General features: G+C 37.3%; 1 protein-coding gene across 1 annotated transcript in view; it reads right to left on the bottom strand.

Moving 5' to 3' along the window:
- LOC149173799 (serine/threonine-protein kinase STY13-like) overlaps positions 1 to 11,299 on the bottom strand; it is a 115,351-nt gene extending 104,052 nt beyond the window's left edge. Inside the window, exons 1-3 of the mRNA XM_089424745.1 lie at positions 9,895 to 11,299; positions 8,110 to 8,242; positions 7,547 to 7,742 (exon numbers count right to left, since the gene is read on the bottom strand). Of these exons, the coding sequence (XP_089280871.1) occupies positions 7,547 to 7,742; positions 8,110 to 8,242; positions 9,895 to 10,028 (463 nt within the window). The 5' untranslated portion in view covers positions 10,029 to 11,299. The remainder of the gene's footprint in view (positions 1 to 7,546; positions 7,743 to 8,109; positions 8,243 to 9,894) is intronic.
- Positions 11,300 to 14,010: the final 2,711 nt, after the last annotated feature.

Here is a 14,010-nt window from a genome sequence, read left to right as displayed (position 1 = left end):
TGCCTCTAGTATGTTTTTCAAAAGAACCAATATGAGCATTCTTAGAAGAATTTGAAGACAAACTGGAATGGCTTACCTCTTCTTCAAGCTGATACTTGACCAAGGCTTCTTTGGCAACAAAGAGCTGTGACTCCAACTCATGCATCCTTTTCAGGTTCATATTGCCTCTCCATTTCCTGTAATTTGTTAGAAAGCATTTGCTTTTCTTCCTTCATGGAATTCAACTGCTCTCTAAGCATGTTGCTCTTCCTTCCATCCTCATACATTTCTCTCACCATATCCATCATGATGAGCAAGTCTTGCTTCATGTCTTCATCAAAGACTTTTGTGAAGAAAGGAGAATTTGAGGACTCACTTGAAGAAGTTGTCATTATGCCAATGAACAAAAGAACTTCAAACAAGGATAACAAAGAGCTTTATTCAAGCAACCTTCTGCAACAAACCTCTTGTGCTTCAAGGATTGCCTTGAGGTCCTTTGGGATAATAGAATGCCTTCAGCCCTTTCCTTCCTTCCTGTCCTTCCTAGACTGAGTTATCAATAGCTTTCCCTTCACCTCTGCAAACTCAAAAAATAGACAATCTGCAAACAAGCATACAATCAACCAGACAATCAATCCTTGACTGCCCAAACACCTTTCAGACAAGCAATCTTTGCTCTGTCACTCAAGCATTCTGATATAACCTTCTTAAGGGTGTGGTTAATCAATTTTAAGCTCTGATACCACCTGATCTAAACAGTGGGGCTCTTAGGTTTCTTGTCCAACTTACAAGAACCTCTCCCACTTCCAAAGCTTTAAATTTTCCCAAGTCTTATTGATTAACCAATGCGGAAATAAATATGTGCTTGAAAATAAGGTGTATACTGGTGTTTATTTTAAACTGATTACATGCTTTCAAATCTGCCATTTGTGCTGACACGTGATTGTGTTTGAACTGATATATAATTACATGCAATCAATAAATAATGCAGCAATAAAAACAACACATAAGACAACAATATTAATTTGGAGTTCACCCAAAACTCTTGCACTACGTCTCCGTGAGCTCTAGTCAACTCGACTAGGCTCTCTGGGATTATGGCAGCAATCTTTTTACAAGCTCCCTGGCTCAACTCCACGGTGCGACACAAAAACAATGGGTTTAGAATGCCACTCTGTCCCCAGCTCTAAAGCTCTCAACCTTCTTGCTCTGGCTCCGGCTCTTAGGCTCTCGACTCTTGGGCTCTGGCTTCTCGGCCTCTGCGCATTCGCTTTTGCTTCTGCGTTGTCTCAGCGTTGCCTTCTTCTTGCCTTGGCTTCCTGCTTTGGCTTCACTTTCAGCAACAAACCCCCAATAATCAACAAGAGCAACCAACAACCAACAATAATCAACAACCTTGTCTCTGTCGTTATGTGGTTTTGTTGTTGATTCATTTTCCCTCTCGGGCTCTTTGTCTTCCTATTTTGGTCTGCTCGAATCCCTTCTCTAACCGTTAGCAATCATTGTTAAACGCCCTCGGGGATGGATGCCACCTATTCCACAACAGACAAAGCCACCGGCGCTTTAAATCTTTCAGAAACAGTCGTTCCCTGCTTACACAGAGAACGCTATAAAACACGGGAAAATCCGCAGAAAATACTGTTCATCGGATTTGAAATTTTCATAACTGCGCTTTATATACCTATCGGGTCCGCCTGAAATCGCTATCGTAAGTCGCTTCGGCCTTGTTCCAAGGTTTCCCTTCGTATTTTAAAATTTCATTAAAACTGTGAAAACATTGCAAAATGGCTCATGATGGATTTCAAATATCATGTATTTTCATTTTGGAACCCTTTCGGGTCCGGTTTTCATCGAGTCGGGCACTTTTCCTTCGTATTTCGTTTATTCAATGAAAAACGAAAATACAAAGAAAATCTTCGTTTGACGAATTTCAAAATGTATTGAATCTGGTTCATATTGCCGTCGGGTCCGTCCATCGCATCACATATATAACATATAACCGCTCCTCTGTAATGCGCCAATGCGATATTGCGATGCTACAAGTCGCAATCGCAGATCGCACAAGCCCGAGGTCTTTTCCATATGATAGGGTCTATGCCAGCGCCGATTGCGATCGGCCGATATCGACGATCGTTGTCTCGCATCTGTCTGGTCCCATCGCATTATGCCTCTGATTGCCTTCGCCTGTCACCGCCGATGCGATATGCCGATTGGATCTGGACCGTTGATCGGCCAGATCCGACGGCTCCTGTGCAAACATTGTTCAAGCCTCCGATAGGCCTCATTTCCGCCATTTCTTCATACTTTTAAGGCCCGATAGTGTTATTTGACTTTTCCATAACTTCTCCTTTTGCGATGGTTTTGACCTTTTAGGAGATTTTGAGGACTTACAGGGGTTTTTTTTGACCTATTTTCAAGGGATTTTGCCCCTTTTTCCAAAGGATATAGGCAACTTCATTTTATGATAACTTCTGCATCCTAAGTCAGTTTTTGCCCATTCAATTTGCAGTAGATTTAGAATGAGACGATCTCTGCAATGGGGCTAGTTCCAGGAACTTCCTTGGACTTTCATTTTTCCTCAGTGAGGAATTCTTAGACTTAGGAGTCTATCCAAAATCCATTTTGGATCACTTAGCATTTTGATCTCCATTTCCTTATATAGCTTAGGCCTTAGCCAATACCTTAGGTCAATTCCGTAGTTGTGTTGATGTTATTTTTTGATGGGATCAAATATTCGTTGTCGCACTCATTACTATGGGTCAATACCATGGTAAAAACCCCTGGTATTGAGAATATTAAGGTGTGGAAACTATATGCGACTTTGCTTCACCATACCTACATATGTACACACCTTTGTTTCACAAAACCTATGTATACGCGACTTTGCTTCACCATCCTTGCGTATGTACACGACTTTGCTTCATAGAACCTACGTATACGTGACTTTTCTTTACCATACCTGCATATGTAGGCGGCCTTGCTTCACAGAACCTGCGTATACTTCTTCAAACTTCATCTTTATCATTCCTCTGTCTTTGAACTGATATTCCTTTGTCAATCTTTATGTCACATATGTACTGACCTGAATACTCATCCTGCCACCATCATGTTGGCATCTTTATTAAGTAGGTTGCCATCAAGGACAACACATGTGTCATAATGCCAACAAAAAAAATCCATGCTAGTCATTACAACATTATCAGCCTTGATTACATATTGCAAACTTGGGGATGGAAAAGGGTTGTTCCACATGAAACCATAAAAAAGGCAATTTCTAAAGTGGATGTTGGTGCATCTTCAACTAAAGTATCTATACTACCTACAAATTGTTTATCTAGTTGCTTACCATTCCCTTTTCAAAATTTCCTCTGTCGACATTCATGAGCATAGTGCCTTTTCTTGTTACACCTATAATATATCACGTGAATCTTCTTACAGTACCAAAGGATGCCTCCTCCTTCTTACCCTTTGGATATTTTTTTCCTTCTCACATTTCTTCATTTTCTCTATGAAAGGAAGTTCTTGGGCCTCTTATTTTCAGTTTGCATTTGATTCTCACCTTGTATCTTCTTCGACAAAGGTGTCCCAAAGCTACTCATAAGCTACATGGGTTGCCCAAGCACAAACACCTTGAACAAATGCTTCCGATTTATGAGAGAATCCATTTAATGCAATTGGCACTAATTCCTCATCAGCTATCTTCGTTTTAGTGGCAAAGAGTTGATCTCTAAACTTCGATAATTTTCATAGCTTGTCACAATGTCTAAATCACTAATATGTAGTTAGGATAGCCTTGTTCTTCATAAGCATCTTACTAAAAAATATTGACAGTCACAAAGGGCAGTGAAAGCCTCATACATCTCCTTATTTGACTTCATCCTATGTGAAGAGTAAAATGGTCCTTTACAGAATCCAAAATTATAAAATGGTCCTTTACGGAATCCAAAATTATTCTCTTAGCATTGGCAGCCTTCTCATACAGCTATTCTACCCATCACTAAGCCCCATAAATTAAGCTCTTCCATGATCATATGCATCCTAAACTTCCAAGGGGTAAAATTAGAGAGCCCCTCCAACTGGTCACACACCCTAAGACTTGACATATTGGTGGTAGCCATACCTGCAACCCCTAGGATCACAATTTAAAACAAAAACACTCCAACCAATAACAAATCAGCAACCTTTCAAAAATCAAATGAGGTGTTCATAGGCATGGCATGGTCCTCTCATGGGAATTTAATAGCTTCACACCACCTGAAATTCTCCTTCACCATTTGGGCTGAATATTTCAGGTAAGCAACTCGGATAACATGTTGAGATTTTTAATTCATGAAATGCAAATCTGATTTTAAAATCTGGAACAGAAAATCTCTCGAAAAACCAATCAAAATTGCCCCTTTCTGAAAATAAAACTGTAGAATGATAGATTAGAAAAAGAAACAACTTATCTGTATCTGAGAGTTATATGCCAAGTATCGAACGGTTGATCTGAGTTTTATAATTTCTGAAATTGCAAAAACAGCACTGCAAATTCTAGACTAGCAGTGAGAAATCTTTCATTGGCTCAAGAAAATTAACTACAACGAATGACAAAGAGGGAGCACCTAGCTAAAGAGGGAAACCTCCATTGGTGAATTCACATCAATTACCCAAGTCTCTAACTCTCCCTACACTCTTCACGAGAAGCCAAGTTGAGAATAGAAACAACCTAGCAACTAAATAAATAACTCGCTCGTAAATTTTACTTTTAGAATTCTTACACTTCTAGTGAGGTTGTCCCATGTAGGAGATAACATACTAGAAATGAATTAATATAGATAAAGTAAGATTGAAATTGAATAGATCTAAAAATACTCCCTAGGGGTGGTGCCTCATCTCTTACTCGTGTGACTAATCTCAAGGGATTCCCAAGAGAATCTCTCTAGATATGGCATCCTCACATATTTATGCAAAAAACAAAATGGTGACTAATCACTAGTCAACCCACCAGTCTAAAAGTAAAAAGTAAAATTTAGGAAATCCATAAAAAACAGGAAGTAATACCAAATGAAGGAAATGATATGGAGAACATATTCAGATCGGCAAACTAACAAAAGTTTAGTAGTTCAATGACGTTGGATCATCATTTGTCCTTGCCATCAAAGTATTCAAATATTTAATGATCAATCCTATTTCTGCTAAATTTATCTGTCTCAAGAGATCATCTTCAAATAACAGCAACCATTTCTAGAATAGAACCCAATAAATGTCTAAGTGAAATCTAGGAAAGCAAAGAATCTCTTTGTAAAGAAATCTTTTAAGAAATTTATTTGTATTACCAATCTCTATTGTAATACGTATACCAATAAGGTTTCAGATCTAACATGTTAATGAATACTTCCAAGTTCTTTCAATAATCGTTCCCTATCTAACATATCTACAGATGGAAACCCATCCACCGACATTAGATCTATCCCAAAAAACAAGGCTCCAAATAATAAGTTCTTTCAATCAATCGTTCTCTATCTAACATGTCAACACATGGAACCCCAACCACTATGATTAGTTCTATCCCAAAAAACAAGACTTCAAAACAGTCATTCCTAAGTGTTACACACATACCTACTTGTATGTGCAAGTAACTCCGTTGCATTATTATATGAAAATTGTTAGGTCCATCAATCTGCTTTTTTTGTTGATGTTTAGAGCATTTCTAAAAAGTATAAGATGAATTTAGTCACTTGAGAAACTAATTCATTATCTCAGTTGATGGCCTCACTCAGGTCTGACTTCTCAGTTCTTGCATTAGAGTTTTAATGACAATGTCCCACCAAGTTTTCAGTACAGGGGAGCACAGAAGCAGGGAGAAGCATTTTGGGTACATGTGGGAGCACCTCCAAATTTTAGGGAAATGCAGGGTATATGGGGAAGGCAGGGTCTAGTATAGGGATCCCTATCTCTAAAATTATAAAAATAAAAATAATGATGATAAAATCCCAACAACAACAATTCATCCCATGCAAATTCATCATTGTGCAATCCAAAAAACACAATTATAAATTTTATATGACCATTAATTACCAAGGTCACAAACTCTTTAAAGCTCTATCCCCTATCTTTGTTCTGTCTTAAAGGGTTGTTGGACAAAAAAATCCCCTGGATGGGAGGGGAGGGGTTGGGGAAATGTTTCCCCATGCAGCACTACCCTGCCCCAGAAGCATGGGAAACGTAGGAGATGCACCCCCTACCCTGAGGGACGCATCCATGTGTTACACTGTCTAAAGATAAATGAAGTCAATTCCAGGTGATTTGTGCTGTTTGCCAGATTTTTGGTCTCTATTGATCTTTATTATACCGATTTATGTCATTTTCTGTCATTGTTGCTCGATCTTAATTGATATTTCAAGGAACCCAGCGGCAAATAAGGCAGTCAAGAAGAAATTGCAGGCATTGAGAAAGTTAAAGGATGCTACATAATAATGGCAGAAAACAATTGATCACAAACTTCTCATGGTATCTGGATGTGAAAAAAGATTAAAGGAAATTGTGAATTGATGATGAACTATTGTCCCAAGTATCGTACCTAGAAGAATGCATGGTTTTGACATTCGTAATTGAGAACCTGGAAATCTTGCTAATTGTATCATTTCTCATTTCTGGTTTCATTTGTTTCGAAAACTGCTGCTAGAGAACAGAATACGTACTTAAGAATCAAGACAATCAGCTGGCCGGTCTTTTTTCAAGCACAAAAGATCTTCGACCATGGAATATTATGCACACAGCAACCATTCTAGGGTATTCCTAGAATCCTTGTCTACACTAATTTGTCAACCATGCCATTATATACCGCATCTGTTCCACACATTAAAAAGACTGACTTCACATTGTCAAATGCATGAAGAAACTTCAAACAACTTAGCAAAAGATGAAAAGCTTCTTGCACACTCGACGTTTGTCATGGAATTTGCAACTCATTGTAATAGACCTTATACAGACAATCAGTTGCTTTTAGACTCTTTAAAAAGGGCAGCTGACATGGTAAGAATTTCTGACAAAGGAAGTATGAAATGGTGAAACCAAAGTTATTGCACCAAGAGTAGCAAGGTGCAAATTGCAATTATAGCCTGAGTAGATGTGCCATGTCTATAACATTAATAACTAAATTGAGAAAAAATTGAGGTCCACAAAAATGAATAATTAAAATAAAAAAATACAAACATAATGATAATAAAAATATATAATATGAAAATAGAAGAGCACAGATCCATTTGAAATCCAATCTTTTGAGCACTAAAAAGTTTGTGTTTGAATTTTTTTCTGATTCCTCTGGATGCTTAATAGATCTAATAGATCTGAGATTAAGATAAATTGATACTGCTACCTTATATTCTTATATATTTGTATCCTTAAAAGGCTAAAAATTATGTGCAGATATAACTATAACTAAAATCCCAAAATCCCATTTATAGACTTCTCCAGTTTTAGATTTTACTAAAATACTTATTTGAATTTCTCTTGTTTTAGAAATACTTTCCCACATTTATTTAAAAAGACTTTGTCATTATTGAACTGACTAAGAGAAACACACCAGGCTTAAGATCGCGGTGAATGATGCCGTGTGCATGTAAGCATTCCATGGCTTGGGCAATATCCAATGCAAAACTTACTGCCAGCCGCAACTCTAAGCGTTTTGGCCGTATACTCAACATATATTTCCGGAGCGACCCACCTACTAAAAGCTCTGTAACCGCGACCATAACAGGTTCCTTGCAGGCGCCAATAAACTGCATTTCAAAAGAGTGCATACTATCAAAAACCTCATGTTCTAGGCCTTAAAAATGATAACTAGAAAGCAGAAAAAACACAGAAACAACTTTTGTCGCTGAAATCTGACAACTAATTGCCAGACATCTCACAAGAGTTTAAAGTTATATCCTTATTTCCCATTCTAAGAGGTTGAACACTGCATTGATTGTTATCAAGTACAAAATATTTCAGTTCGAAATCATGATATGACAAGATGCTCAATCACTCAAGGCAGGTGGGAAAAGAATTTGACATCTAATATTCCATGCAAATTCATTTAAAACTTTGGTTGAAACGTTTTTAAATTGCTGCAAACACTACCCCTCAAGAAAATAGCAAAATAACCTTCACTAGATTTTTGTGTTGCACACGTGCTAGCAATGCAACCTCTCTTGCAAAGCGTGCCTCACGTCTGGCGATCTCTTCTGGAACATCTCCAGCCTGAATTATTTTAATAGCAACATTTTGGTCCCGGTACCTACAAAGACCATTCCAATATAGTCATAGTCAGCATGTTGGGCTGGAGCAATCATCGCCTGTAGTGGGCTCTTAACTGAATTTTCTCTCTTAACACTCACAACAACATAAATATTCAAAGCTGTATCTAGACAACATTTTTGCACCTTCAACTCCTGCATCTTTTCTAGTATATATAAAAGAGTGCTGGTCATTTGCTATTATTTTGACTCCGGGTAGACTAGTTTTAATCTGATCACTAAACATAACAGGGTATAAGCCAACATAACGAAAATTTCGAGGTATGGTTTAGCAACTTGACTTGATATGAAATAATATGAACCCTACAATGCAAACTAACTTCTATTAAACTTAAGAGGCCGGGTGGGGATGGCGAATGGTGTTGCTGAGATTGAAAAAGAAGGCCAAAGAGTAATGTATTCATACAGAGACCGTTGACACAAAATGATGTATCTAAAGTACAGATTGAACTTAGTCTTCAAGGAAAAGAGAAATATTAAAATAAATAATCATAATAATAATTTATTTTTAAAGAGTAATGTATTCATACAGAGATCAATGACACAAACTGATGTATCTAAAGTACAGATTGAACTTAGTCTTCAAGGAAAAGAGAAATATTAAAATAAATAATCATAATAATAATTTATTTTTAAAGAGTAATGTATTCATACAGAGATCAATGACACAAACTGATGTATCTAAAGTACAGGTTGAACTTAGTAGTTTTCAAGGAAAGAGAGAAATATTAAAATAAATAATCATAATAATAATTTATTTTTAAAAGTAATGTATTCATACAGAGACCATTGACACAAACTGATGTATCTAAAGTACAGATTGAATTTAGTAATTTTCCAGGAAAAGGTAAATATTAAAATAAATAGTCATAATAATAATCTATTTTTAAAGTCACTGCTAAATTAGACACTAAATTAGTGTATAAGATTTTTTTGTTTATTGGGCAATGACTTGTTTTTGGACAGTTATTTGGCTACAAAATTCTATTAAAATGTAGATACTCTATCCAACTGTAAATTTGAATCACCTCACTGTAGATTTGAACCTGTAACCTCTTAAAAGAAAAAATATATTATTAACCATTAAGCCTACTCAAACTGAAATAAATAAGTTAAAAACTTATTTAGTATTTAGTGCATCTGCTGTTTTCGTGATCTAGGCTCATGCGGACCCTCCCTTGAAGGAAAACGCATCAATCACAATATGCATAGTTGGATTGAAGGTCAATTCATCGTTATAACCAAAATTTTGATGGATCGGCGCTTTTGGATGCCGAATGAACTTAGGATGAGATGAAACTGCATAAAAATGTACCCCCTGAGTAAAAAAAGATAAGATGGTTAACCATCCAATGGAATGTTACAACATGGAAATGAAAAACCATCCGCTTGAAACTTTCCCGACAGAAAATCAGCTACACCAACAATGCCAATGACATAATCATCCATTGATTTAAGGAAATTGAAGGGATAGATAGTCCTTTCTAGAATTGAATTGGTCCTTGTCACCCGGAAACAGATCACAGTGCTAAGCTTCTGATTGACCACAAAATCTACCATATGGTCCAACCAATATGTATTATAACAGCTAAAAGATTTATGCAGCAAACCAGCTTAAGACATAACAACTTACTTGCCCTCATAGACTTTTCCATGAGCACCTTCCCCGATCCTTGGACCTACATACAGTAGTTTGGGATCAATGAGCCATCTTTTATCCAACTGAAATTCATCAGAAGGTCCCTGCAGTGACATTGGACTATCCATTGAAGCACAACTATGAGCATCCTTGGCACTTTCTGCTGCAAGTATTCAAGCTGCACTTGCTAACTCCGTCCTCAAGAAATTCCTGCCTTGGCCCAAACCCATCTCCGGTCATCATATTCCGAGGCCAAATTAAGTCCATTCAAGGGCAAAATAAGTGAAGGAAGTTAACAATCTGATTGATGGGTAATCATGGACACCAGTATTTCTTTTCACAGCCTTGTTCTCACATGGGTTGGAGTTTTAAAAAACCAAGAAACTTAGCCCACGGTCTTTTTGCGTCCCTGAAACTGTTTCCACATAGGGAAATAACATAAAAAACGCATGAATCTGGTCTATGACAGAATGGTACATGCCCACATCTGAGAGCCCACAGAGAAAGCGCTCGCAGACAACAATACCCCAGCAGAGCCAGATCAGAAACCTAATAGATCCAGAGTTGAGACAGAGACAGCTCTAATTTGATCCTATCTAGGAACGCGCAACAATGTCTTTAGATCCCTCTCAAAAAGATACAATGAACCCACAAAAAAATTGGAAACAGGCGGACCCAGAAGCCTCAAACATGCAATACGTTATTGTCAAGCAGTTTAAATAATCAGAAAGAAAAAATGGCAGAGAATCCAACAGTACTGCATTGTAATGGAACCAAAAAGACTATAAACACAGGCAATGTGGCTAACCAACAGACAGATTCTCCTCCTCCTTTTGTGTATGTTTGGTGAGCAGACCTACCTAATGACAATTGACCCCCTCCTCGCCCTTCATATGATGCTTCTGATAAATTTTAGTAGTCTACCCAACTCAGAAAATGCAGCAGAATTATGAAATAATACAGTGATAATCAGTAATAAAAAACCCTCATTAAAACATCCATCATGATCAGATGAATACAGAGAATAAATGCATCCAACCATGACATCGCCCCAGATAACCCATTATAATGGACTTAAAACCCCATTTATTAGCACCACTGATAATTCCTCAAACACTCCATAGAAATCGAGCCAAACCATTCCCTCAACCATCAAATGTCATCAATTTTTCAAACCCAGAAAACCATTCCCACTGAAATCCACATAACAGACCACCAAATCAAAAACAAAGCTTGTGGGATAATGTCATGGCATTAAGAAGAAAGAGAATAATGTAATTTATAATCAAATAGCAACAGCGATGAACCTTCATGGGTCATTTTTATAAGTCATCTCCCATAAATCCTCTATGATATCAAAGAATTTTAAGTATATTTTTGTGACCATCATAGAAATTAAGGATTTTATATCAGAGATTGCATTTCATTGAATATAACTTCATTTTCTCGTCGGTGTGGTGTGAGGGAGAGATGTGAAACACGTGAGTATCCAAAATCCCAATGTGCTCTTTTATCATTTTAATTAAATGAATTTTCAATTTGTTTCATAAAGGTTTTTTTAATAACCGTAGTCCATCATTTGGACGATGGATACATGTTGTTTTTGGTTCCAAAGTCATCCTCAAATCATGTTTCTCAAAGTTCAATGGAATGAGATTATTATTTTTTCGCAAATAATTTTTTTATTTTATTAAAAAAATATTAATATTATAATTTATTGAAAAAAAAAAAAATTATAGAGAAAAAAATTATTATATTTTTATATATAAAGATATCAAGACTTCTAACATTTAAAGTATCAAAATTTCTAATATTATGGTTTTAATTTTTAAAAGTAGAAAAAAAATTGAAAGAAAATAAATAAATAAATTTATGTGCCTGAGAGATCATTTAACATATATTAGTTTTAGGGTAATTTATTTGGAGATTATCATAATAATGAAGTGTTGTGTATCAAGAACTTGAAGTTCAAATCCTTGGGTAGGCATCTCAAAGTTATAATAGTGGTGGTCATAATCAATTCCTTGTCACCCAAGTAGTCAACTTCATATCATGCAAATACAAAATGACTTATTGAAAGTTAAGTTATTTACTTAGAAATATGTGTGTAAGTTTATTAAAAAACAAAAAATATAACATAAAATTTTTTAAGGTTATCTCATATTTCATCCACCGAAATTATATGGAATGAACCATGTTCCCCCCCCCCCCCCCCCACACACACACACACACATATATATATATATATATCAATTAGGGTTATAAGCAAATGGTTATTATCTCTCTACTAAGATTCAATTTCCAAGAATAACCACAAGAATATTATTATAATGGCTACATGTTTAAGAATATTATTGTATTGACCTTCACTATAACTTAACAAAATCTTTATGAACGTTAAATAAATCCAAAATAAAATACATGGAAACAACAACGTATGTAATATCCACGCTTTACATTAAATAAACCCAAAAGAAAATATGTAGAAATAATGACCTCTACAAATGTAATTAATACTATTACTTATATATTACCCGGATGCGGGTGTCATTACGTGCCATTAAGGCAAGCACTCGCCTCAACATCTGTGACAAGGCCGAGAGGACAGGTATGTACATTCCAGCGATGAAGACAGGATTTAATTCAATGCTCATGGCAAATGGTATTAAGTTGGTTCAGAACAAGGAGGACGGCGCATTCAAGCCAAGCGAGGCTACTCTGGACTCGATGCGCTCAGGCAGGATGGAGCCATGCCCTCTGCCTACGGTGACTGCAAGGAATTTGTTATTTAGTGGGAATGCCCAGACTTGCAATGTACAGGGCAAGCCACTCGATGCTGGAAATTGGCAAGGGAATTCTCCGGAGCGCCGAATCAAGGTGGTTGAGCAGCGCCTCAAAGCCCTTGCGTTAGGAGCTATGATGCGTAGCAGAGGTGTGCCTCGACGAGGCGGTAGATCAGGGACTCGAATTGCAAATGAAATGGAGGAGCCGCACCCAATCGCTCCCATGGCTGTTGTGCCCCCCTCGTCATCCAGTTCTGAGGAGGAGTTTCTGGTTTTGCAGGATACATACCAGACATTCCGCCTCAGAATTCCTAGAAGACTCATCCAGTCTGATGTAATTGTCAATTTCTCAGTTTATCTTTCGGAAGCGGCTCTTGAAGACCCCTCCTCGTCTTCCCCTGCCTCAGCAAGCATCCAGGGCAGCGATATACTCCTGGGGGACATGCATGGTAGGGTTTATCGTGCGCCCCGTCCCTTGGATGCCATAGAGCAGATTGTTCAGCCTCAGCAAGTTCTGGTTCAGGAGGACTCGGCCCAAGCCGAGTCAGTGCAAGAAATTCCGCCGACGTTCAATCGTGCTCAGGGCAGAGACGAGGGACATGACTCCATTCAACCGGGTTCGGATGGGCAACTTCAGATTGGTGATGAGTTCGTTATATGGCTCGATCCGCCCAGTCCGCAGCAGGGGAAGCCGCCAGCGTCGCCCAGCCACCCAACTTGAACCTACTCGGGTGCTCTTCTCAAGGTTTTTTGCACAATTGTTAATGTCTTTGTTGGTTCACATCTCGGTTATTTTCAGTCCTAGTTCTCAGCCTTACCATGGCTGCTTGTTTCTAGTCAGTATAGTTAGCCCGTTAAAGGTTAGAGTCAATGAAGTAAAAAGGGTCGGTATTTTGTCTGTCCATGTTCAAAATGTCTGTTGTCCAAGGAACTCAAATGGACAAGTTTTTGTAACTCTGTCTCAATGGATCGATAGTCTATCCCGGTCGTTACTGTTAGAGGGCGGGCCACGGCCCGCTCGGATGATGTAAACCATGTAAATATTTTTCTTACCTTAATATACAAGTAGACTTTACCTAGAAAAAAAAAAAATACTATTACTTATATATTAAATTCTAATAAATAATTTTATAAATCATTATATAATTGAAAGAATAATTATTAACAGCAAAGTCTAACTTATAGATGAAAAAAGTCTTTTTCACCGGAATCTGATGATACAATTTCAAGCAAAAATGTGATTTTTTGTCGCTCAAAATACATTTTTGAATGCATAAATGGATTCAACACCCTCAAAAACCCCTGAGGCACTCAAATTTTACATATT

Source organism: Pinus tabuliformis, chromosome 4_2 (assembly GCF_031772625.1).
Source record: "Pinus tabuliformis cultivar Carrire ecotype Pingquan chromosome 4_2, CPIR1, whole genome shotgun sequence".
NCBI lineage: Eukaryota > Viridiplantae > Streptophyta > Pinopsida > Pinales > Pinaceae > Pinus > Pinus tabuliformis.
Note: the sequence above shows the minus strand (reverse complement) of the source record. Positions and strands in the feature narration are given on the sequence as shown.